Source organism: Balaenoptera physalus, assembly GCF_965194825.1.
Source record: "Balaenoptera physalus genome assembly, chromosome: 10".
Lineage (NCBI taxonomy): Eukaryota > Metazoa > Chordata > Mammalia > Artiodactyla > Balaenopteridae > Balaenoptera > Balaenoptera physalus.
In genome coordinates this window covers 107,830,768-107,854,232 of record NC_138889.1, presented here as the reverse complement: position 1 = coordinate 107,854,232, position 23,465 = coordinate 107,830,768, and the positions used below count along the sequence as shown (strand labels likewise).

The 23,465-nt window shown below is 59.7% G+C and overlaps 3 protein-coding genes across 6 annotated transcripts; 1 reads left to right on the top strand and 2 right to left on the bottom strand.

The window, feature by feature from the left end:
- Positions 1-4,697: 4,697 nt before the first annotated feature.
- TMEM151A (transmembrane protein 151A) lies at positions 4,698-9,765 on the bottom strand. The gene is made up of 2 exons (XM_082475981.1): positions 9,402-9,765; positions 4,698-7,169 (listed from the first exon to the last, which is right to left on the bottom strand). The coding sequence occupies exons 1-2, from the start codon at positions 9,477-9,479 to the stop codon at positions 5,838-5,840; spliced, it is 1,410 nt and encodes a 469-aa protein (XP_082332107.1). The 5' UTR covers positions 9,480-9,765; the 3' UTR covers positions 4,698-5,837.
- Positions 9,766-11,606: 1,841 nt separating this feature from the next.
- YIF1A (Yip1 interacting factor homolog A, membrane trafficking protein) lies at positions 11,607-16,210 on the top strand. Of its 3 annotated transcripts, XM_082477077.1 has the most exons (8): positions 11,607-12,274; positions 12,967-13,178; positions 13,344-13,448; positions 13,585-13,663; positions 14,986-15,043; positions 15,214-15,369; positions 15,821-15,914; positions 16,008-16,210. In XM_082477077.1, the coding sequence occupies exons 1-8, from the start codon at positions 12,244-12,246 to the stop codon at positions 16,152-16,154; spliced, it is 882 nt and encodes a 293-aa protein (XP_082333203.1). In that variant the 5' UTR covers positions 11,607-12,243; the 3' UTR covers positions 16,155-16,210. The 3 variants fall into 3 exon arrangements, with proteins under 3 accessions (XP_082333203.1, XP_082333202.1, XP_082333204.1); XM_082477076.1 differs by lacking the exon at positions 14,986-15,043 and having other exon boundaries at positions 12,015-12,274; positions 15,111-15,369; XM_082477078.1 differs by lacking the exons at positions 11,607-12,274; positions 12,967-13,178; positions 13,344-13,448; positions 13,585-13,663 and adding an exon at positions 13,674-14,320.
- Positions 16,211-16,602: 392 nt separating this feature from the next.
- Positions 16,603-22,825, bottom strand: CNIH2 (cornichon family AMPA receptor auxiliary protein 2). Of its 2 annotated transcripts, none has more exons than XM_082477098.1 (6): positions 22,457-22,825; positions 18,548-18,616; positions 18,052-18,099; positions 17,684-17,796; positions 17,439-17,582; positions 16,603-17,244 (listed from the first exon to the last, which is right to left on the bottom strand). In XM_082477098.1, the coding sequence occupies exons 1-6, from the start codon at positions 22,535-22,537 to the stop codon at positions 17,217-17,219; spliced, it is 483 nt and encodes a 160-aa protein (XP_082333224.1). In that variant the 5' UTR covers positions 22,538-22,825; the 3' UTR covers positions 16,603-17,216. The 2 variants fall into 2 exon arrangements, with proteins under 2 accessions (XP_082333224.1, XP_082333225.1); XM_082477099.1 differs by having other exon boundaries at positions 18,548-18,725; positions 22,457-22,525.
- Between the last annotated feature and the right edge of the window lie 640 nt (positions 22,826-23,465).

Here is a 23,465-nt window from a genome sequence, read left to right as displayed (position 1 = left end):
TATCTTATTTAATCCTTATGACAACCCGTGGAAGTCAGAAGATTCTATTATTATCTCCCATTTTGCAGCTGAGAGAGAGGATAAGTGACTTGCCCAGGGCCACTCAGGTGGTAGTGGCAGAAATGGAACTCCGTCAGACTGAAAGGTCTGCACCTGTTACCATTTGCCTCCCATAGCTTAATTCTAAGAGAAGAAACAAATAATAACCTCATGCATACATAAATAAAAATAATTGCCACTTATGGTGAGTGGCAGAAAGGAAATGCAAAGGGAGCTGAGGTAAAACAGTGGATGGCCTTAGACAGAGCGGTCAGGGCGTCTCGGGAAGAGCTGGGGAAGAGGAAGGCTCCCGGAGCTAGCACAGCATGTGCCGAGACCTCGAGGCGGGAAGGACCCTGGCTTGTTGTAGGATCAGGCACGAGGCCACCGTGGCTGGAGCTCCAAAAGGAGAGGGGAGCTTGGGGATGTCTGCCAGACCTCACAGGGGTCTGAGGGCCAGGGCAGGAGTCTGGGTTTTCCTTGAGGCACTGATATATATATATATATTTTTTTCGCACCACGCGGCATGTGGGATCTTCCTTCCCTGACCAGGGATGGAACCCGTGCCTCCTGCAGTGGGAGCACGGAGTCTTAGCTGCTGGACCGCCAGGGAAGTCCTGAGGCACTGGTATATTTTGAGTGAGGTGGAGATGTGACTTGGTTTATATTTTAAGGTGATTCTGCATGGGCTGGAGGGGATGCGAGGAAGGGGAGGCTTGTTGGAGTCCAATGTTGTCACTGAAGAGGACCCCCTAGGGGGACCTGGGGCAAGGTGGTGGCTTGGAGAGGACTGGGAGTGTTTAGAGAGATGTGTTGTAGGCAAAATCCTGGGTGTAGATGTCACATCGGGGGTGAGGGAGGTGTTCATGGATCAAATGTTACAACTTCCAGATCTTCGAGATACTCCAGTTGGAGCGGGGAGAAGTGAGGGGTGGGGTGTGGGTGAAATAAGACTGGTCCTGGTGGGCGATGGCTGCGGTGCTGGGCGCTGGAGGCAAAGGGCCTTGTTGCACCAATCTCTCTACTTTTGTGGTCTTTGAAATTTTACGTAATATAAAGTTTAAAAAAAAAAAACTATGAAGAAGAAGATTGCTGTGCAAGCGCCTGGCTTAAGCAACAGTGGTGACACTATTTCCTGAGATGGAAAAGATCGAGAGAAGCAGGGTTGGGGGTGTGGAGATCGGGCACCTTGTTTCAGCCGTGCTGTGTGGAGCCGAGTCAGGCCTCGATCAGAGAGCAGAGGCAGAGGTCTCTGGGATCTGGGGACAAAGCTCTGCCCCCTTCCTCAGCCATTATTCTCCTTTGAGAATGGTTTAGAATGGAGTATCCTGGTCCACTGTTGCCTCAGATAGAGACCAAACACGTGAACAAGAGACACCAGACCACCAGATGGGAGCTGTCCAGCAGACACTGGGGTTTCCAGTTTCACCAGGCTGTGCAGGCCCAGTGACCCTCCATGAAGAGGTGGAAATGGGTTCAGAGCCTGTATCAGCTATCCATTGCATGTAACAAACCACTCCAAAACTTAGTGGCTTGAAACGACAAGGATTCTCTTATTTCTCACCATTCTGTAGGTCAGCAATTTGGGCTGGGATCAGCTCGGTGGTTCGTCTGCTAGTCTGCTACTCTTACCTGGGGGTCATTCCTGTGGCTACAGTCATGTGTGGCTCCATTTGGGCTGGCATGTCCGGGCTGTTGGCTGGGGCATGTGGCCTCTCATCTGTCAGGAGACTAGGCTGGGCTTCTTCACAGCCTGGTGGTCTCGGGGCTCCAAGAGAGCACAGGTGGAAGCTGCAAGTCCTCTTGAGGCCTAGCCTCCAAAGCGGTGCAGCCTCACTTCTGCCACATTCTACTGGACAAAGCAAGCCATAACGCCAGCCCAGATTTAGAGAGCAAGGAAATAGATTCCACCTCTTGAGGGGATGAGCTACAAAGAGTTTGTGGCCATATTTAATCTACTGTAGGCTAGAGGACCCAAATAAATGACCTAAGCATGCCATTCTGCCCCCAGTAGGCCCACATCTGATATACCACCACCTTCTCCCTCAAACAAGCATTATAAAATTGTTGGTGTTCAGGAATTCCCTGGCGGTCTCCCACCGAGGCCTGTGTTCAACCCCTGGTCAATCCCACAAGCTACATGGTACAGCCAAATAACCCCCCAAAAAACAAACAAAACAAAAAACACAAAAAACGGTTGGTGTTAATTTTGCAGACCAGTCTATAGATGTTGATTTGTTAGGAATGGCGTTTGGCTCATTGGCCAATTGCATTTTTGAAGATGGCCACTAATATATCTGCCATCCCACATGTTAATCTTACAATGTGATGTTGACAAGCCTCCAGCGAGAGGTGGGGGTCTTATGTTCCCTCACCTTGAAACTGGGTGGACCTTTGTAATAGCTTTAACCAATAGAAAAGGGCAGAAGTGACGTACGTGACTTCTGAGGCTAGATCGCAAAGGGCAATACAGCCTCCACTCTCTTGGTACACTTGTCCTTGGAACCTAGCCACCAAGTTATAAGGAAGCCCAAGCCACATGGAGAGGCCCTCTTTTGGCGTTCCAGCCAGTAGCCCTAGTTAGGCCCTCAGCCATCAGCCAGCATCAACTGCCAGACATGTGAGTGAACGAGCCTTTGGATGATTCCACTCCTGGCTTTTGATTCTTCCAGCAGAGGCCCTAGACATCATGGAACAGAGATAAGCCACTCCCGTTGTGCCATGTCTGAATTCTTGACCCACAGAAACCAGGAGAGATAATAATGATTACTGATGTTGTAAGCCACTAAGTTTGGGGGTAATTTGTGATGCAGCAGTAAATAGGTAATAACATGGGCTGCTGGTAATAGTGACAAGAAAAAACAGTGGCTTAAACAAACTAATGGTTTATTTCTCTTTTTCACTGAGAGGGTTTGGAAGTAGGCAACCCAGGGATGATGTGGACACATCTATGGTGTCATCAGAAGCCCAGGGTCTTTTTTTTTTTGGCCACGCCGCACGGCATGCAGGATCCTAGTTCCCTGACCAGGGATCGAACCTGTGCCCCCCCGCAGTGGAAGCTCAGAGTCCTAACCACTGGACCATCAGGGAATTCCCAGCCCCAGGTCTTTTATCTTGCTTCTCTGCTATCCTCAGCACATGGCTACAATTCTCAAAGTCATCTCCAGGTCCCAAGTAGCTACTGGAGTTCCAACTATCACATCTGCATTCCAGGCAGAATGCAGGATGAAGCAGAGAGGACAGAACTAACCTTCACCAATATTGTTTCTATTTCAAGGAGCATTTTTAGAAATCCCTTCCAAGACCTTCTCCTTATATCTCATACCCTAAAATTAAGTCACACAGCCACACCATATGTGCAAGGGAGGCTGGAAATATTGCCTTTTAGCTGGGCTCATCGCCATCTAAAGTAAAACTGGGTTTCTGGTATTGAGGAGGGGAGAATGGATAGTGGTTGGTGGGCCATTAGTGGCTGAGGTGTTAGAGCAGGATGATGGAAGAGGGAAATCTTCCCTATGGGGAGGAGCTGGAGTCACACATTGCCCCCCTGCCTCCTGCAGCCTCCTTGAATGTTTGGGCACCACGGAGTTTTCCACCTAAGTTGCTTCTGAACAAAGGTTTGACTTCACCCCCTGTGAGGCAGTGGGCTGATGCACAGGGAAAGCTCTGGTCTCTAACTCCACCCTCCCCATGTGGCCAACAGGCAGCTGGAATTTTGCTAAAAATCCTAATATGCAGCCCTGAGCTTGTCACTTCCCTGCTCAACCACCTTCCGTGGCTCCTGTTTGCCCCAGTTTAAGGGCAATCCCCCAGTTAAGGGATTGGTGTTGAAGGCCTCAGCTACCTCTTCCACAGCTCTGCTTCCACCCTTGCTTCATGCCCTGCACCCAAGCCTTTGTGCAGGCAGCTCCCACTGCCCAGAGCACCCTTCGCCTTGTCTCTGCCTGGGGGAATCCCACCCATTCTCAGCACTCTTCTAGGGCCACCACTGGCCCTTATGGTGCCTTTGCATGGATTAGAAAAGGGTGCCCTTTATCCAGGTGGATGCAGCTTCATGCCAGGGCTTGAGGAGTGGCCCACAGGTGGGATTCCACCCACACTTACCTCTTGCATAGTGAACACCTTGCACAGCTGTACAGGAAGATGTCACTTCCAAGGACCGCTCGAGCTCCACCACTGGGGGAGGCCCTTCCTTTGCCCTCTTCTGTCTTCAGACCCCATGCCCTGATTTGGGGCTGGCTGTTTCCAGCTTTGCGTCCTCTGACCTGCTCAGTGCCCATTCCCTCAGATCCATGACACCAACAGCCATCGGGGGAACTGAATTTGTGCCACAGGCCATACCTCTTTCTTCCCATTTTGGGGACCAGCCACACTCCCTTAGTCCTCAGCACACCCAGCAGCAGAATGGAAACCGCTGCTGGGCTGGAAGAGGGGCCACTTGGACAGTCTCTTAGAAGCGACCCAGACACCGGTCGGTTGGAGTCAGCTGCTCAGAGCAACCCAAATCTGAGTCTCAGAGACCCCAGGCCAGGCAGGGAGCTCACCCTCTCCTGGGGGTCTGCAGCCCCACCCTGCATCCCCTCCCAGACCTAACATGGCCCATTGTGTTCGTTGTGGTGGCCCTGAACCCACCACTCAGGAATGCACGTGAGAAGACCTTCCATTTCATACCTTTTATTTTATCTGCATCTTCTCTGCCTCCTCCCTCCCCCACCGGCCCATGAGAGGGGATGGAAGCCCCAGTTGGAAGGGAAGGGACTACTCTCTCCTCCCTGGGGGAGGGCTGGTGTCCCCTGGGCCAGGCCCCAGGGACGGGGGAAGCAGGGGCCTCCATGGCAGAGCAAGGGCATCGTCCAAGAGCCTGTGGCCGGGGCCGAGGCCCCTCGGATGCCCGGTAGCCCTGAGCCCCGTGGGTCATCAGGAAGGTAAAGAGCAGAGAAGTCAGGGGGCGATGAGAGGACACAGCCTGGAAGGCGTGTGCGTGGCTGACAGAGGCGGACGTGGACTTCTGGGGCCAGGAGCAGAGATCAGGGAATATGGAATTGAGATGGGGCCCTGGGAAGGAACCCCGGGTTACAGGGGTGACTGGATGTGCAAGGGAGGGTGGACCAGGGAAAACAGGGGGGGTGGGGGGTGGGACAGGGCTGTGCTCCAAGAACCAGGCTCCTGGTAGAGGGGCCGCGCCACAGGGTCTGATCAGGGACTGGCCCTGAGCAGAGGCCAGAGGGCAGGCAGGGACGAACCTGTCAGGGAAGGAGGACGGGGACGTTGGGAGGGTAGTGGGGCCGAGGCCGTGGTGCTGCCATAGCCGGCTCTTCAGGTTCACGGATGCCAGCCCAGCTGGGTGGCCCCAAGCCACTGATTTGTGCTTCTGGGTTGCTCGAGGGCCCCCGACGTGGCTTCAGCCATGCAGGGAAGAGTCCATAGGCAGCCCTCTGCTGCAGGCAACAGCTGTCCCCGGGACTCCTCCCCCAGCCCAGGCTTTCTGGAAACTTCCTTCCCTGTGCAGCCTGAGAGGCCCCCAAGCTAGGTCGTCCGCCATCACAGGGGGTGGGACGTGGTGGTGGTGGTGGAGGGGAGCCATGCTGGGACGGTTCGTAGACCCAACCGCGGTGGTGTCCCTCCGCCCCCCAAATGACCGCGGGTCCCTGCATGTTAGCCTGTCTAAGGGCTCCAACCCCACCCCATCCCTTGTGTGCTGGTCTGTCTTCCCTCCTGTTTTGGATAACAATTACTCAGGCGTGGAAGCCCCGTGGTGGGATGGTGGGGAGAGGGCCAGTCTGGGGGCTGCGGGGGTCTCAGAGCGCACCCTGCCCGTCCCCCTGGCAGCCGCTGTCACCGTGGACGATGAGCACCGGGAAGTAAAGGGCGTCCTCATAGCACGGTGGGCTTTCCAGGGGCTCCGTGTCCTCCCCACGGCGCCCCAGCGGCCCCCCGCTTAGGCTTCGGAAGACCCCCGGTGTGGCGCGGCCCCCGGCTCCCAGCGAGAGGCGGCTGCGGCTAAAAGGCAGGCGGGGCCCGCTGGGCCGGGCGGGGGGCAGCGAGTTGCTGCTGACGGAGCGGCGGCAGCGCTGACAGCCACGGAGGTAGGCGCCCGAGCTGGCGCCCATGACCACGGCCTCTGAGTAGCTGGGCACCAGCTGCCGGTTGGAGCAGATGTGCCACTCGAGCTCGGTGAAGTCCACCGTGGCCACACGGGAGAGCGGGGGCCCGCTGGGCCCGGCCCCGGGGGCGGGCGAGCTGGCGCCGAAGAGCTTCTCCACCTGGTAGTGCACATGGGCCGTGCCGTAGGCCGCCACGACGCGCAGCGGCCAGGACAGCGTGGCCGCCGACACCAGCCAGAAGACCCAGGCGCGCGCGTACCACGGCGGGCTGCGAGGGTCGGCGAAGACCATGAGGGACTCGCGGAAGTCCACGTCCTTCAGGTGCATGCCCTCCCGGGCCTCCAGGTAGTCATCCAGGCCCTCGTTGGCGCTGAAGAAGCGGGCCCGCTGGGTGAGGTACGAGGCCTCGGCCTCGGCGCTGCCGAAGCTGAAGCACTTGGTGAAGCGCAGCCGCGTGGCCGCGTGGTCGGTCAGGCCCACGAGCTCCTTGGAGACGTCGCGGACGCCGTGGGCCGAGTAGTCGAACTCGCCCCGAGCCGAGCGGCTGTCGGCCCTCTCGTGGTAGACCTGCGTGGTGGTGTAGGCGTCGCCGTTGCGGTAGCGGGTGACCTGGCGGGTGCGCCGCACGTAGTGGTAGCTGGTGGCCTTCCACCAGACGCAGGGCGGCGCCTGCTGCAGCCGGCGGATCAGGGCGAGCACGGTGTTGGCGTCGGTGCGCGGCGCCTGGCAGGAGCGCACGTGACAGTGCCAGCACTCGGCCAGGTAGAGGAGGTAGAGGAGGGAGACGAAGGCCAGTGGGATGTACAGGTAGCCATCCGAGCAGGGGCTGGCTGGGTAGGTGGGCGGCGGGCCCCCAGCCCCCTGGGCCAGGGCCGCCTCGGGCCCCAGGACCAGCCGCGGCACCGTGGCCAGGCGACACCAGGCCACCACGGCGCCGCAGGCGTGGATGAGCAGCGTGAGGAGCAGGCACTTCCAGTGCGACTCGCGGCACAGGGAGCTTCCCAGGGACTGTTTCAGGGGCCGCTGCTGCGGAGTGGGCAGAGAGAGGAGAGGCGTGGGTCAGCCCGCGGCCGTCCGCTGTGCCTGCTGCTCTGCTGAAGCCCCTTGAAGGAGGTGGTGCTGTGCCCCCACTTTACAGAGGAGGAAACTGAGGCTCTGAGGGACGGGGCAACTTGCTCCAGGCCTCACCCTTCTAGCCAACTGACAGTCGAGCTGCAGGACTCAAACCCAGGCCTCTCTGCCCCAAGCCTATCCTCCACTGTGCCCTGTCATCTCTCGGTCAGGGGCATGTAGGACAAAATAGACCCATCTCTGCCAAAAGAGGAGAGGACCCCCCTCTCCCCCACGACTGGCCACTGAGAAAACTGAGCTCTGGTCCTGACTTTGCTCCCGATTTGCTGTGTGATTGGGGCCATATCCCTGCCCTCTCTGGGCACTGATTCCTGGACCTGGTGGTGTGGGAAGCCAGGGTGGCAGGGGTCCTAGGGGTGAAGAGCATGGGCTTAGGAGCCCAGGATTGGGTGCTGGCTCCACCACTCACTCTATGACTTGGGCAGTTCCCTCATCCTCTTTGGACCTCAACTTCCTCCTCTGTAAACTGGGGTTGTTGTGAGGATTCAACGAGATCATAATGTGTGAAGATCTTAGCACAGGGTCTGGCCATGGGAATAAATATTATTACCGTCACCCTGCAACTCCCTCTAGTCCCTTGGTCTCGCTAGGGACAGCAGGAGACTTGGGCGAGGCTTTTAAGTAAATGAGAAAGAGGAAGAGAGGGAGAGGTGTGAGTCTGGGCGGTGGGGTGGGGAGCAGATGCAGTGCCGTCCTCCACTCCCCATCTGTGCTGAGGGGGGGGCGGGACACAGCTGCCGGGCAGCAGGGACCACTCCCTGGCCGGGCTGCCAGCCTGGCTCCCACCTCATCCCCAGGTGCCTAAGGAGAGAGAAGGTGGAAGAGAGAAGGGGTGAAAAGGGGGAGAAGGAAGACGTGGTCTGGAGGAAGCAGCAGGGGGCGGTTAACGGGCCACCTTTTCCCCCACAGTCCCACCAGGCCGTGAGAAACCCAGGAGGAGAGGAACTGTCCCCATCCCAGCCCGGAGCAGCCGCCCACCAGAGGCATACCACTACCCTGACCTGCGGGGCCAGTGGGATGCACGTACCTTCATCCGCGACCCCCACCCCACCCCACCCCAAGTTCACGGAAGAACCCACCCACCGGGAATGTGACCGCTGCCTGTCTATCCAGCACGCAGCAGACCCTCACCAGAGCCCAGGGCGCAACCCCCCTCCCCCACTGTAACTTGGTGCACAGGTGCACACGCACCCCCTCCCCCAACCCACCCACACAGGACACACAGATGCACATAAATGTTACACATTCGCTGAAGTGCAGGGACACGGCAGCCCCTTACCTACCACGGTGCACATCCGCCCACCCCTACTGCGACCTGACACCCACAACCTACAGACTCTACCGGGAGAGACCCACACACTGCAGGATGATACACTCACATGCACTCACACGTGAGCACTTCACCCAAGCCAAGGGACCCACCAGACCCTCACCTGACTATAGGGCATGTATATCCCATTCAAGGTGTGCAGAGCACGCACTGACATTCACACACCCACAAGCACCCTCCGTCCACTGAAACACACACAGAGATCTACTCACCACCTACCACCCCCAACACCCCACACTGGGCCCTACAGCCCTGCAGACCCTCTTCCTGGCTAGGACTGAGGAGGGGCCATTCTGAGGGTCCCAACCAGCAGGATGGGCCCTGGGGCCTCACCTCAGGGAGAGGGAGAAGGGGTACCAGAGGCCACCTCCCTCCCTCTTTCCCCTCTTCCCTCCGCTCCCCGCCCCCCATGTCCCCGCTACCGCTGCTGCATTGCAGGCGCCGCCCGGGCACCTCGTGAGTGCCTGGGGGCCTGACCCCGGGGCTCTGGGGGTGAGGGGCAGCGCTGCAGAATGGGGCCGCGCAGGGGCCAGGTGCTGACGTCACAGGAAGGCGAGGCGGGATGAGGGGGCGTCGGGGGCGGGAGTTGCCCCCCATCCCTTCCCAGACAACCCCACCCCTACCCCCACGTGGGCTCCTAGGCCCCAGGACCTCTTGCAGGACGCAAGCTACCCCAGTGACGTCATTGCCTACAGGGTCTCCGGACTTCCCTCCTCAGCCCCCGCCTTGGTGGTCGCCCCTTCTCTTGTCCCCCTCTTCCCGCTCCAGCCCCGGCCCCCACCACACAGAGCCGGTACCTCCTCCCGCAGCGGCTCGCCGTCCGGGATGAGCGCGGGCACCTCCCCGCCGTCGCCGCCACCGCCGCCCTCGGGCATGGTGTCCTGGCTGCTTGGGCGGCCCCCGCCCGGGCCCGGGGCATGATAGGGGGGAGCGCGGAGGGCTGCGACGCGGCCCCGGAGGGCGTCCGCTCGGCTCAGCGGCCGCGGAGGGAGTGCGCGGAGCTAGAGCCTGAGCGCGGCGGAGGCGTTGGCAGCCGCGGTGCCCGGCGCCCCGCCCTCCGCTGACCCCGCCCCCGCGGCACCCTCGGCGCCGCCGGCAGCGCCTGGCACCTCGGGCGCTGCCCCCGCCCCTGAGAAGCCCAGGCTGGGTGAACGGACGCCTGGGTTCCCTTCCTGCCGCGATCGAGCTTGCGACCTTGGACGAGTCCTTGCTCTCTGGGCCCTGAGCCTCCCCTGCTGTAAAATGAATCTCGAAGGGGGTGGGTACCCGCGGGGTCGTATCTCTGAGTAGGCCCAGGTCTGAGCCCACCCAGACCCCACCCCTGAAGCCTCGCTTGCGGTGGTGGAGGGGGCAGTTACAGCCCTGAAAGCTGTGGTGAGCCTCGTTAGCTGGACAGAGGCGCTGGGCTCCACTTAGAGCAGGCAAGCAGGAGGCCAGGACACCCGGGGCCCTAGGCTTTGTGATCTTGAGTCAGCACCCTTCACCCCCAACCTCAGTTTTCCCACCGGAGAAATGGGGATGGAAAGGTGCTGGATTCAATGCACATTCATCATGCTGTACAGGCGAGTGGGATTTGTCCTGCATGAGAGGACCACCTCCCAGGTACTGGTGGCCCCAGTGCTGCTCTCTGACCCTCAGGGGCCTCAGACCTTCACATCTGCCCCTGGGCCAGGGCCTAGCCCCCAAGGTAGACAATCAGTGGGTGGGACATAGGGAGCAGCAATGCTAGGTGGGGTTTGTTTTGTGATTTTTTTTTTTCCCCAAAGAGCAACTCAAAGACCATTCTGTTCAACACCCCTACCCATTTAAAGATGAAGTAACCGAAACGGTAGAGAGAAAAAAGGACTGAACCAGAGTTTCATCCATTTAAAAAAAAAATTATTAGGCGCAGATGTTTATTAGGTGTCTTCTATATACAAGTACTGTGAAGCATTCACAAGCATCGTGAAGACAAGTGTAGAAGTGGAGAATGACACAGGCCCTGTCCTCATGGAACTTACATCCAGGGCAAACTACTGCACCCAGAGGGAGCCTAGAGCCTGGCCTCCGGCCTCCATCCCAAGCCAGGACTCTTCCCTCTGTCTCTCTGAGAGGCACAAGTTGAACTGACTCTTAAAGGATAATTAGGTTTTGGACAAGTGGATATGAGGGAGAAGGGCATCCCAGGTGGAGGGGACTTCTGGGCAAAGGCACTGCAATTGGACCATGTGGATTGAGTTCGGAGAGCAGGAAGGTCACCTGGTGTAACTGGACACTGGGTAGCTAACTAGAGGCAGGTCGAAGAGGACCTGATCTTGCTCTGTAGAAAGTGGTGGCTGGAGGTCTGTGTGAAGGGAGGCCCCGAAGACTGTCTCCGGGAAAGGTGGGAATGAGAGAAAGGTGGAGAGAAAGGAGCCCCTGAGGTCATGAGTGAGGCTTGGGGGTCTCACTTCGAGATGACTGTAGGGCTGGCAATGACTCAGGAGTTGCAACCATGCTTCAGGAGGCGAATCGGCACACCTCCACCCACAAATCATCTGGACCACGGGAGAGTCGACGGGACAAGCCTGGTGCAGGATCCTATCCCAACTATTACCACCCAATTTATTACCACCCAATTTCTGGGACTTCAGACCCGGACCTCGGTTTTTCAATACATGTAATGTGTGTGTGTGTGTGTATCGAGAGCCCAGGTGTGTGTGTGTGTGTGTGTGTGTGTATCGAGAGCCCAGGTGTGTGTGTGTGTGTGTCTGTGTGTGTGTGTGTGTGTATCGAGAGCCCAGGTGTGTGTGTGTGTGTGTGTGTGTGTGTGTGTGTGTATCGAGAGCCCAGGCCCTCGGAGTCTGCAGGATGGCGGCAGTGGCGGTAGGGAATTTCAGCACCAGACGGCGGACAGCACCCGCGCGGAAAGGAGTGGTGGGAGGCGGGAGGTGGAGTCAACATCCCGGAGCTCGCTGGGCCGCGCAGGCACTGCTTGGCCCGGCCTCCTACCAGCACCCCACCCCACCCCACCCCACCCCCGCCCCGGCTGCCCGGGCTCCGCGCCAGTACTGGGGGAAGTATGGAGGACGGGGAAGGAAAGCTAGCATTGAGAAGGAGGGGAAAGAGCCCCGAGGGACAGGGCTTGGTCACAGCCCCACCGTCCCACTCCCTCTTGGAGCACGTCCCGCGAGCGACACTTCATTCCCGGACTCCAGCCGCCGCCAGCCTCCGCCGGGTCTTCTCCTGCTGTAGTCGTGGCAGATAGAGCGTCAAGTGCTCCACTGCGCAGGCGCGGAAATACTTCTCAATCTCCTCCTACTTTCACCCTTCTATTGGCTGCTCCGCCGCGAACTAACAACCTTACTATCCAATCCAAGAGAGCCTCAAGTTGCTCCGCCTATTCCCCCGCCCGGAAGTTGGTTACTGCCGAATCCGTTTCGGCGAGGGCACGCCAGTAACCAATTGGGAGAGGGGATGGGCAAGCCGGCGCCGCCGAGGAGCCAATGGCAGGCGGCAGAGGATGACGCTGCGGACATGCTGTTGTCGTCGGCCAGGACGGGGACGTGTCTGGCTGCTCGGTAACCTCGGTCGGTGCCCAGGAAGCGAAGCAGCTGCCTCACTAGTATTCGTACCACGAGGCGACGCAGCGGGCCCTCGGAAAGAGCGAGCGTCTGGGCCATGGCTTATCACTCGGGCTACGGAGCCCACGGTGCGTGGGGCGCGGGGTGGGCGGGGGCGCGGGCCGACCGGCCCGAGGAGTGTCGGCTGCGCGGCCTGCTCACCCTGAGGGAGAGGGGCGGCCGTGACCGCTGCCCAGGGCGGCGGATGTCATTCGGATTCCTGCCCCGTGAGACTCTGCAACGCGTCCCGGACTTCGCCCTCTCGGCCCAAACCTGAGATCAGATCGGGCGGTGACAGCACTGCTGGGATCCCCGTGCCCGACTCGGGCATGAATGGGGTTTGCCTCCCAAACTTCCTTTCCCTGTCATGACCCTGGTAGAGTTTCTCACCACTTCCCAGGGCCTCCGCGTACCCAGCCGTCGCCTTTCCCACCCTTGTTCATGCGGGGATGCCCTGCCAATTGTCTTCACCTAGCAAATTCAGTCTCCAAGGCTCAGTTCAGAGATCAGTACCCTTGAGGAGGCCCCCAGGAACCCTCAGACGGGTACCCATTTCCAGGGGCTGCCTCAGCTCTTTCTTTGCCCACATTTAGCACCTCTCCAAAAGGATCCCTCATCAAAGTTCTGTCTGGGTCAGCTACTCCTCATCCAGCTGGTTTCCTTCACTGATTGCTTGGTGCTCCCAGGACCCATACAGGGCTGCCCAGCCTGGGGAAGGGGCAGTGGTTTGGGCTCATGCTTGGTATTTCTGTCACCTACTCTGGCACCTACAAACCCACAGGCTCCAAGCACAGGGCCCGGGCAGCTCCAGATCCCCCTCCCCTCTTCGATGACACAAGCGGTGGTTACTCCAGCCAGCCGGGGGGATACCCAGCCCCAGGAGCCGACGTGGCCTTCAATGTCAACCACTTGATTGGGGACCCAATGGCCAACATGGCTATGACCTATGGCAGCTCCATCGCATCCCATGGGAAGGACATGGTGCACAAGGAGGTGTGGCCCACCCCCAGGGCAAGGGTGGCAGGATTTCTGGTCAGGGCTGGGGCATCACGGGATCCCACCTAACCCTCACAGCAGCCCTCAGGGAAGGAGCACATAGAGGAGCACCTCGAGGTTTGAGGGTGCAGCTTGCCCACAGCCTCCTCTCTCCCCTCCCAGCTGCACCGTTTTGTGTCTGTGAACAAACTCAAGTATTTTTTCGCTGTGGACACAGCCTATGTGGCCAAGAAGCTAGGGCTACTGGTCTTCCCCTACACACACCAGGTGAGCTGCCTGCCAGGTGAGCTGGTGGACCCCCTTGCCTCCCTCATCCTGCCCCAAAGTCTGGCCCCCAGGTCTCAACCCCCTTCTTTCCTCTCTTGTCTTTTCCTCCTAACCTGGCTGCTGCTGCCACCACCAGAACTGGGAAGTGCAGTACAGTCGTGATGTGCCTTTGCCCCCGCGGCAAGACCTCAACGCCCCCGACCTCTATATCCCCAGTGAGTCTTTGACCTGGGCTAGGGGTTATGGGGGGACTTGTGCCTTGAGGCGCCAACGAGAAGAGAGATGCTCATGTGTTGGTTCAGCATCTGCTCTTGGTGCTTTTGTGTCTGGCTTTTTGTGGTGTCCCTAGACGCCAGGTAGACCAGGTAGACAGAGTGGGGTGACCAGTAAGCAGCTTCCTGGGTGTACTCTCAGGGTACTCCCTTTTGAGACCTTCCTGCCACTTGACTTAGACCATGTCCCTCCCCAGCCTGGAGCCTTGGGTTTAGACCTGGCCCTGCAACTTCCAGCTATGGGACCTCAGGTGGCTGCTTTCATGCTCCTGAAAAACTGGAATAACAACAGTTCCTACCACAGAGGACTGTTGTGGAAATTCAGCGAAGGGCTGTGTGTGCTCAGCCAGCACGTGGCACACAGGAAGCACGCAGTAACATTAGCTGTTATCACTGTTATTACTTGTCCTCCAAGGCCTGCTCCAGTATCCCCTTCTTTGAGGAGGTGGTCACTCCCTTCTGGGTTCCCACAACTGCCTGTCTACATGGCATGGGTCACGCCGCCCACACTGTGCAGTGGCTGGCAGACTCTGCATCTGACTTCTCTCTGTCCTGGGGCCTGCACAAGGCGAGGCCCCTGGTGGACACGCTGGAGGAGGGGTGAGTATGCCCGGGCCAGCCCTCAGAGGGGCTACCAGGAGGGCAGCCAAACAGCCCAGTTGCCCTGGGAGAGACACAGGTTCTCCTTCCCTCCTTCATTTTGTTGCCCTCTCATAGTCACTGTGTAAGGCAGGAACTGCCATCCCTGTTTTACGCGTTGAAGCCAAGGCTCAGAGAGATTTGAGTATCTTTGAGGATACACAGCTTATAGGTGGTAGAGTTGGTTTGCTGTCTCCAGACACTGTGCCCTCTTGTGGGCACGTCAGTTCTGGTGCTTGAAGGGGGCAGAGGACAGGACTGAGGAGTTGAAATTGCTGTGAAAACCCAGCTGCCATCTGAGCTTTTGTGAGAATAGCAGAGGTAACTCTGGCCTGTGATGTAGTTTCTGAGACACAGCAGGAAACTTTGGTGAGTTTCCTAGTACAGGGACGGGGAAGGAGGTGGCTTGGTGGTCCTGAGAGAAGGGTCAGGTAGCATTTACACAGTGGGAGAGGGCTGAGCAGGAAAAGGCGTCCCAGGCAGGGCACTGGGGAGCTGAGTGTGGAGGTCGAGCATGTTGGGATATGCAGGGAAGGAAGTACGGGGGTGTCAGTGGCTCTGAATACCTAGTGGGGTGGCTCTGGTTGAGGAAACCAGGCTGATGACATCTCTCTGGCTCTTGGCAGCAATGGCCTTCATCACCTACGTGCTGCTGGCTGGGATGGCACTGGGCATTCAGAAAAGGTCAGTGCCAAGCCCTTCCCCATTCCCACCACTTCTCCACTCCTGACTCCTCCCCTCACCTCCCTAGGGGATTTGTGCCAGCTCCCAAGTCCACCCGTGCCCCCAGTCTTGCTCCTGCCACGGGATGGCTGGTTTGGGGCTCCCCTCACCCCACCCCCACACGGCCACAGGTTCTCCCCAGAGGTGCTGGGCCTGTGTGCAAGCACGGCGCTGGTGTGGGTTGTGATGGAGGTGCTAGCTCTGCTCCTGGGCGTCTACCTGGCCACCGTGCGCAGCGACCTGAGCACCTTCCACCTGCTGGCCTACAGCGGCTACAAATATGTGGGGTGAGCACCTGTGGGCCGAGCGGGAGGCTCGCCTGGGTCGGGGGTGCCTACCGCTCTGGGTTCCCGGCCTGCATAGCTATAGCCTCGAACTGTGACCCTCGACCCCCTCTAGCTCTTCTCTGCTAGAAGGAGCACCTGTTTTCAGCAGCCTCCTCAGGAACTGCGTAGTGTTGCTCAGGAGGTCAGGAATGTGTTGAGAGTCACCCTGGGAGCACAGGGGAGAGGGGTGAGCTGGGGTAGTGAAGGGGGGTCTCAGATCCAGGTCCTAGGGCTGAGTCCTGGCCCTCCCAATTCATTTTGAGTCTAGGTCCCTGGGGGGGACAGGTTGGGGGTAAAGGGCCCCAGTGATGGTAGGCGGGGTCTAGGCTGGGCTCTGGGGCAGTCTCAGGCCTGGACCCTTGGGAGGTCTCCAGCCTTCTCTTCCTCCCTCCCCCACCCCTGCCCGCTGCAGGATGATCCTCAGTGTTCTCACGGGCCTGCTGTTCGGCAGCGATGGCTACTACGTGGCGCTGGCCTGGACTTCATCCGCGCTCATGTACTTCATCGTGAGTCTGGGGCTGGCTCCTCTTCTCCTGGGGTCGGAGCTGGGGACAAGCTTCCCCTTCCCGGCCCAGCTTCAGCTCTCTCCTTTATTCCAGGTGCGCTCTTTGCGAACAGCAGCCCTGGGCCCCGACAGCATGGGGGTCCCGGCCCCCCGGCAACATCTCCAGCTCTACCTGACTCTGGGAGCTGCAGCCTTTCAGCCCCTCATGATATACTGGCTGACCTTCCACCTGGTCCGGTGACCCCCGGTCCCCACTGACACTGATTTTTCCATACATTGAAGATTTGGTTTCCTTGATTTCGTTTGAGCCTTGTTTCTGGGGCTTATGGGGGGATTTGCCAACACTTCTGGGCCTTTGCATTGCCCAGGGGACCAGGCTTGGGCTTTCTCGAAGGAGGGGGATCCAGGGAGGGCTCCCTGGAGTTGGTGGCCTTGATACTGCCTCAGAAGGCAGATGGAAGTGTTTCAGCAGAAATAGTTGTTTATCTGTGGCTGAGCAAGTGAGAATGGAAGTGGGCAGCTGCTAAGGAGACCTCAAAGGCCTCTGATCCATCTGAGGAGGTCCCTAGCGGGGTCTGTAGGCTAGTGGCATGAGGCCAGCTGTGCTAAGGATTTAGCTCAGGACTGCCCCCTATACAGTCCCTTTCCCCCCATCTCCTCTTTAAGCCTTTTAGGAGCAGAACTGGGGCCCACGTGTTTGCAGTAGTTTATTCATAGTTTGTCACAAATGGCCGGGGAGGGGGTGCCGGACTCCTCCAGGCAACATAGAAAATAGGTCCAAGAGACAGGGTGGCTGGGGTTGGGGCAAGGGGGGACAGGGAGGGGTCTGGAGAGAAAGCCTGGGGGAGGGGGGAGGGCAGACTAGGGGTGGGGCTGCCCCCCTGCTGAGCCTGCTCATTCCCGGTGTGGGTACCGCCCCACCTGCAGGGGGAGCCCCAGGGTGGGGGGTGAAGGGGGCGGTCCAGAACTTCCAGGGTCAAGCCCTGCCCCGTGGCAGGGCCTAAATGCCCTCTGAAGTGGACAAGGCTGGAGGTCCCGCCCCTTCCAGGACTGACTGCCATGCCCACAGGCTGGCAGAGGAGCTCCTGCCCCTATTTAGAGCTCTGCCCAGCCCTAGTCCAAGGGGAGGGGGCTCTGAAGGCGGGAAGTCCCCGCAGCAGCAGTTTGGGTGGGGGGGAGAGGAGGCTGGGGGCACCAGTGCCCCCTCCCTCCCCGGGGCTGAGGCCTCTGCGGCCCAGGGGCAGGGCGGGGGGTGCACAGGCGTCCGGTCCGTTCTGGGCTCGCTCCCTGGCCGGCTTCCCCCTTAAAAACTCACCAACGTATAAACCATACTGTGGGAAGACAAGGCAGTGAGCCAAGTCGCGAGCATGCCCGCTACCGGCCACCCACCCTGTCGCGCCCTAGGTTGCCCTCAGTCATCAAGGGCAAAGGGCAGGAACTTGGGGCCCAGCCATTCCTGGGGTTGGAGGGATGGTGCCTGGTGCATCCCTGCCCTGACTTCTGACCGCCATGGGCAGGACCTCACCTGTACAGGTAATAGAAGAAGGAGAGCAGGTAGAAGGCGAGTTTGCACCAGGACTCCTTCTGGCAGTAGTTGAGGATGTCAGCATTCATGATGGAGACTGCGTCATACATGACCTCAGAGCCATCCGCAGGACGGTGGAAGTACCTGGGGGGAGGGAGGGGCCTGAGTGCCCACCCTCAAGGCTCCCACCCACATCCTGCCCCGCTCTCCCATCTCACCCTCCCGAAGGCAGCTGCTACCCTCACCTCCAGAGGTGGTAGAAGAGGAGGGGGATGTTGAGGCCCAGGGTCACCCACTCTGCTGCACACAGAAACATCAGACAGAAGAGGCCGTGGATGGAGTATTCTGGGACCACCAGCTGGGGAGTGAGGGTGAGAGGTCAGTGGCCAGGTGCTAGGACAGATCCAAGCTTCAAGGGCACTTGGGAGGTGCCCACCCACCATCACCTCTGGGGACTGAAAGGGCTTCTAGCCTCCCACTCCCTCCCACGTGGCAGAGCAGATCAAACAGGCCGCAGAGGGGGAAGGCCCGGCTCTGGGTTACAGTGGCGGCTCTGGGTTACAGTGGCGCTGAGCCCGGCTAGGAGCCTCCTGCCCCTAGCCCTGACACTGACCTTCCTCAGGAGGCAGCAGATGCGTTCGATGTTTTTTAAACGCTCGCGCTGTAGGGAGAGGAAAAGACCGCAATGGTGGAGGTGAAGGAGCGGGCACTGGGGGCGCCCCGCCACCCTCCCACGCCCCCCACTCCCTGCACGTGGCCGCCAGGGGGCGCCAGAGCAGGCTCTGCGGCGTTTCCGGCGGCGCGGCAGGAAAGCAGCCGCGCCGTCCCCATAGCGACCGTCACCATGGAGGGATCTTCACCCGCGTCTCCATGGCAACGGCCCAGAGCCTGGCAACGGCCCAGAGCCTGGCAACGGCTGCCCCGCCAGGAGGAACCCGAGCCCTGAGCCCGAGCCAGGTGTTTGCTGGGGGCGGGGACAAAGCAGAGGAAGGGGCACGGCCACCATCCCCTCTACCTCCGTCTTCCTGTCCCCCCGCCGTCCTCCACCCGCGACATAACGGCAAGACAGACGGACGGACACACCTCGGCACAGCACATGTATCACTTACTGCCCGCGCTGGGTTCCCCTGGTCGATGGGGTTCTTGAAGTCGGTCCGCAGCTCGTCAAAGGCTATGATCTGGGGGAGGGGCGTGTGCCCGTCAGGGTTGGGGCAGCAGCTTATGGCCCCCCACGCATTCTTCTGTGGCATAAGATTCACACATGGGGATCGGACCAGATGGGACGTGCTGCAAAGGTGGAGAAACTGAGGCCCAGAGAGGGGTGGGGCCTGGCCCAAGGTCACTCAACAATTTGGAATGGAACTCTAGTGCGCTAATGCCCGGTTCAGGACATGTCCACTACACCTCCATCCAAAACATCCCAAGAGATAGTGTCTTCTCCGCTGGGCCCTGTGCTGAACACTTGGGTCCCAGAAGCCTGGGACACCGCCCCTGCCCGGGAGGAACCCCAGACTTGGGAGAAAAACTGTGAACTACATCCAGGGTGATCAGGGCTGTGGAGTGCAGGAAGAACCTGGGGTGGGTGCCTGATCCAGCATGGGGTGGGGATGGGGAGTTCAGGCTGGACTCTTGAGTAGGCGTTTGTCTGGTGAACAAATGCGGGAAAGGCAGTCTGAACAGCAGGAACAGCAGGTACAAAGGCAGAGGGTTGAAAGAATAAGGAACATTCAGGAAGCTGCAGGTTCTATATGGCTAAAGTGAAAGCGTGAGGCGAGCGGGAAGAAAGACGGGAATGGTGAAAGATGGGCTGGAGAGGTCAGCAGCGCCAGACGTGTGTGCCTTGTGAGGCCAGACCAGATGTTTGGACTTCAACACAGAAGTAAAGGGGAGCCATCGAGGGGTATAAAGCAGCAAAGCGGGGTGGTTAGGTTGATGTTTTAGGGTTGACCGATCAGGAAGTACAAACTGGTTAACGGTCCCAGCCAAGACATACATGATGCTTCCTCCATGCCAACAGGCTTTATGTTTATTAACTCATTTGATGCTTGCAACAACCTGATGACGTAGGTGCTGGTATTATCACTTCCGTTTTGCAGATGAGGAAACTGAGATAGATTAAATGACTTGTCCAAGGCCACATAGCTAGTTAGTGGCAAGCCAGGTTTCTAAACCCATTAGATTCCAGAGTTAAAATTTGAACCACTTTACTACACTCAGGCTAGACCAGTCAGGGGACTATTGGAGTGTTTCGGCTGGGGCTTGGGGTGGGGGGGGGAGGTATGGTGATCTGAGTGAAGAGAGGGACAGTGGGGATGGAGAGGTGGGGATGGATTCCAGAGCTATTTAGAAGCCAGACTCCAGAGGGCTTGAATGGCAGTGAAGTGGAGGCAAAGGGGCCCAAGGTGACTTTGGGTGTTGGGGCATCTGGCAGATGGCACTGTCCTCACTGGGATGGAGAACTCTTGGGGGGAGCAGGTGTTTGAGAGGATGATGGGACAGACCTGGGGGGAGCTGGCATGGGCGGAAGGCTGGCAGAGGAGACTTCAGGAGTCCCCTCCCCTGAGCACCAGCCCAAGGATGAGGCAGCGGGCCCACCACCCCCAAGCATCCCGGACCCCTTAAGACTCGAAGGGAGAGAACACGGGCTTCCTGGAGGGAGCTGGGGCCATCTGGAGCAGCCCCACCAACTCCCCATTGACTCCGGGCAGCCGCCTGCCTGTCAGGCACAGCAACAGGGTCCAGCAGGGAGCAGAAGGGTGCCGTCTGTCTGCCCCAGAGCTGGCACCACCAGCAGGCGGCGAGTGTTGCACCTCCCACCCCCCAGGCTGCCTGGCGCTGACTCAGCCCCCTGGAACAAACAATCCCCCACGGTGACAGCAGACACGCGTCACTCCCCACCAGGGTTGCCTAGCGACCAGTGGGGCCTAGGCTCAGGGTCTGTGGTGGGATCTGGGGTCCTGCCCTGGAAGGTTCTAGTTCTTACCAATTTGGATTGAGGACCACACCTCCTCTCCCCACCCGCGCACCCCTTGGCAAGCCTTGCTCTGGGCTTATATACACTCTGCTGTATATACAACAAGCCCACTTTACCGATGAGGAAACAGACTCAGGACAAGAGACTTGCTATGATCGCCCAGCTAAACAGCTGAGCGAACACAGTGCCTGACACGTAGTCGGTGCTCAATGAGTATTTTTTGAGAGCACTTGGGCCCTCTCTCCCAGCCTGGGAGCCCCAGAAGGGCGAAGCCTGAGTCTTATTCATCCTTGTCTCTCCCAAAGCCGCCCAGAGCCTGGTTCTCAGGAGCATCGACACAGGTGTGTTGGATGGAGGTCTGCTCTGAGGATCCCCTGAGGACAGGGACCCCCCATAGAGGCTGTTGGAGGCCTCTGGGTGGGGAAGGGCCCAAAAAGGGGCTTCTTGAATTCCAGGAGCTTTCCTCCCAGGAGCTGGTTACCTCTGTGTGCCCAGCCCGTGACTCTCAATTCCTTCCAGTCCTCAGGACTCCAGCCCTCCTGCCACCACCCCACAGGATTGTCCAAGGCCCTGGGATGAGATAGGAGGCTCAGAGAGACCAAGATGGACCTAGGGGAGATGGAGGAAGGGAAAGAGAAACAGAGAAGGGGGCAGAGAAAAGAAAAAGCAACTGAGAGACCCAAAGAGAGAGAGAGAGGGCTGAAGATGGGGTGTGTGTGTCTTAAGGTGTCTATGGGGGCTCACTCCTCACATAGAAGGGGCGCAGTCAGAGTCCATGGAATCCTGATGTAAAAGAGACAGACAGCAAGGGGACAGCAGGGGATGATGAAGGGAGACTGATCAAGGGCCAGGGAAGACCACGGAGCAGGCAGGCAGCAGGTCCCAGGAAAAGAAAGGAGTGATGAAGTGGGAAGACCAAGAAAGAAGCAGGTGAGGCAATGGGGAGGAAGAGGAAGGAAGCGGGTATGGAGAGACTGGCGGGGGATAACACGATTATCAGGGAGGTGTGTGCTGGACGTACAAGCAGAGGATGCTGAGCTGAGCGGGCCAGGGCCAAGATGCACAGGCCGTGTGGAGGGGATAGGGTGGCTGAAACCTCAGGGGACATAGGAGAAGAGAGGGCAGTAAAAGGGGTGGGGGGCAAGGGTCCCAAAAAATAAGCTGGAGGCTGATTGATAGTTCTGTAGTGAGTAGAAGGGAGACAGGCAGGGGACCACTGAGAAGGCCCCAGAGAGTGGGGGAGAGGGACCCTCTCTAAAGGGAGGCAATCAGGATAAGGGATGAGAAATGGACGTTTTGAAGAACCAGGTGTGAGGCAAGGCTGGAGAGAGAGACAGACCAAAGGAAACAGGAGACAAAGAGGAAAGTGGGGGCAGGAAGAGGAGGAAAGCTGGAAAGTGGGGAGGAAACCTAGTGGGGGGAAGCCCGAACAGGAGGGGGTAGGGAAACCCAAGGTGAGCTGGTGGTCGGGGTTAGGTCTCTGGGGCTGCTTAGAGCCAATCACTGCTGGGTCAGGGAGTGGGGGTGGGGGGGCGGGAATAGAAAGGGTTAATGGGCTCTGCGATCTGTGGGTCCTGTAAACAGAATGCAGTTGCCATAGCAACTGGCTCCATCACTCTGGCTGGAAAAACCCACAAAGGGGGTGGGGAGAGTAGACAGACAAACTGCCCGACGGACAAACGGGGGCGACTAGATGGCGGGGGTTGGGGGGCGGGGGAATAGGAGGGAAAGGAACAAGAATCCCAGAATTCCGCCCCACACCCCAAGGCTGCCATGGGGCAGGGGAGGGGGGTCAGAGACCGACTGACATATCCACAGACAGTCTGGGTCGGCGGAGAAAGGGGGGGCCCCCCCGGGAAGGAAGCCGATGATGGGGGGTGTTTATGGGGCGAACAGAAGCCGACTGATGGGGGATAGCGGAGAGGAGGCTCCAAGTTTCTCCGGGCCCTGAGACCATCCGTCCGTCCCCCTCCTGCTCCCAGCGCCCCCTGGCCCCACTCCGACCCCAGCCCCAGCCCCAGCCCCAGCCCCAGCCCGGCCTTACGTGCCAGATGACAAAGAAGATGAGAGAGGCGCACAGCACCAGGGTGAGCATGTAGCAGAACGCGGCGAAGGTGAACGCCATGGCCCCCGCGCCGGGCGGCGGCCCGGGGGGCGCCAGCGCGGGGCCCGGGCGCAAGGGGACGCCCCCCCGGCCCGCGCTTAGGGCCGGCCGGGCATGGCCCGCAGGGCTCGGGCGCGGGCTCGGGGGACGCGGGCGGCGCGGCCGGGATCGGGGCCGCGGGGCCGTGGGGCGCGGGCCGGTGGGCTCGGGGGGCGCGTCCGCTGCCGGCTGCCCGGGCCCCAATCGCTCATCCTGCGATCCCTCGCCCGCGGCTCCCTCGCTCTCCAGCCCGCGAAGCCGGCGGGGCGGAGCCGGGGGCGGGGCCGCCGTGCGAGCAGCCTCGGGCGGGCGGGGCTGGGTCTCTGTGCGCCCCTCCGCCAGCGCGGCCCGGGCGCCACCCCCGCCCCAACCTCAGGGACACGTAAGCATGGACGCACATCCCTGGCATAACCCCCCCCCCCCCCACGTCACACAACGAGCCCACCACTGCCACCCTCGGTCCACTCGGACGGGTGCCTGCACCTCTGCCCTCATTCGCCGGCCACGGAGGTCGGACCGAGGTCTTAAGTGCAAAGCACTTGTCACTGTCTGAGGGGTCAGAGACACCTGGCTTGAACCCAGAACAAGCCGGGAGAGGGGGCTGAGCCACGGGGCTGAAGGGGCTGCGGGCCAGACACAGCGGGGCACAAGGTCTGCGGCCCAACTCCCCATCCCGGACCCGCCTGTGTGGGTGTTGGCGGCGGCGGCGGCAGCTCACCAGGTGCTCACTGACGGCCGCCAGCCGCCCTCCCGGCCGGCCGGCCGGAACCGTGCTGGGCCCGTGGGGACAGACCATAGAAGCACAAGCAGGCAGCTCTCCTAGCTTCAGGAAATGGGTCAAGGCCTTTCAACAGCAACCCTAGGACAGACACACAGCCCAAGCCAGGACCCCTGTGCAGCCCACCAAGTC

What these genes read in the sequence shown, in the direction of transcription:
- YIF1A (XM_082477076.1), top strand. Translation starts at nt 12,244, where the DNA reads ATGGCTTATCACTCGGGCTACGGAGCCCACG. An exon ending in CTCGGGCTACGGAGCCCACG is followed by an intron (nt 12,275 to 12,966) that starts GTGCGTGGGGCG and finishes ACAAACCCACAG; the next exon opens with GCTCCAAGCACAGGGCCCGG. An exon ending in AGGACATGGTGCACAAGGAG is followed by an intron (nt 13,179 to 13,343) that starts GTGTGGCCCACC and finishes CTCCCCTCCCAG; the next exon opens with CTGCACCGTTTTGTGTCTGT.
- TMEM151A (XM_082475981.1), bottom strand. Translation starts at nt 9,479, where the DNA reads ATGCCCGAGGGCGGCGGTGGCGGCGACGGCGGGGAGGTGCCCGCGCTC. An exon ending in GCGAGCCGCTGCGGGAGGAG is followed by an intron (nt 7,170 to 9,401) that starts GTACCGGCTCTG and finishes CCCACTCCGCAG; the next exon opens with CAGCGGCCCCTGAAACAGTC.
- CNIH2 (XM_082477098.1), bottom strand. Translation starts at nt 22,537, where the DNA reads ATGGCGTTCACCTTCGCCGCGTTCTGCTACATGCTCACCCTGGTGCTG. An exon ending in AGGGGAACCCAGCGCGGGCA is followed by an intron (nt 18,100 to 18,547) that starts GTAAGTGATACA and finishes CTCTCCCTACAG; the next exon opens with CGCGAGCGTTTAAAAAACAT. An exon ending in TCTGCTGCCTCCTGAGGAAG is followed by an intron (nt 17,797 to 18,051) that starts GTCAGTGTCAGG and finishes CTCACTCCCCAG; the next exon opens with CTGGTGGTCCCAGAATACTC.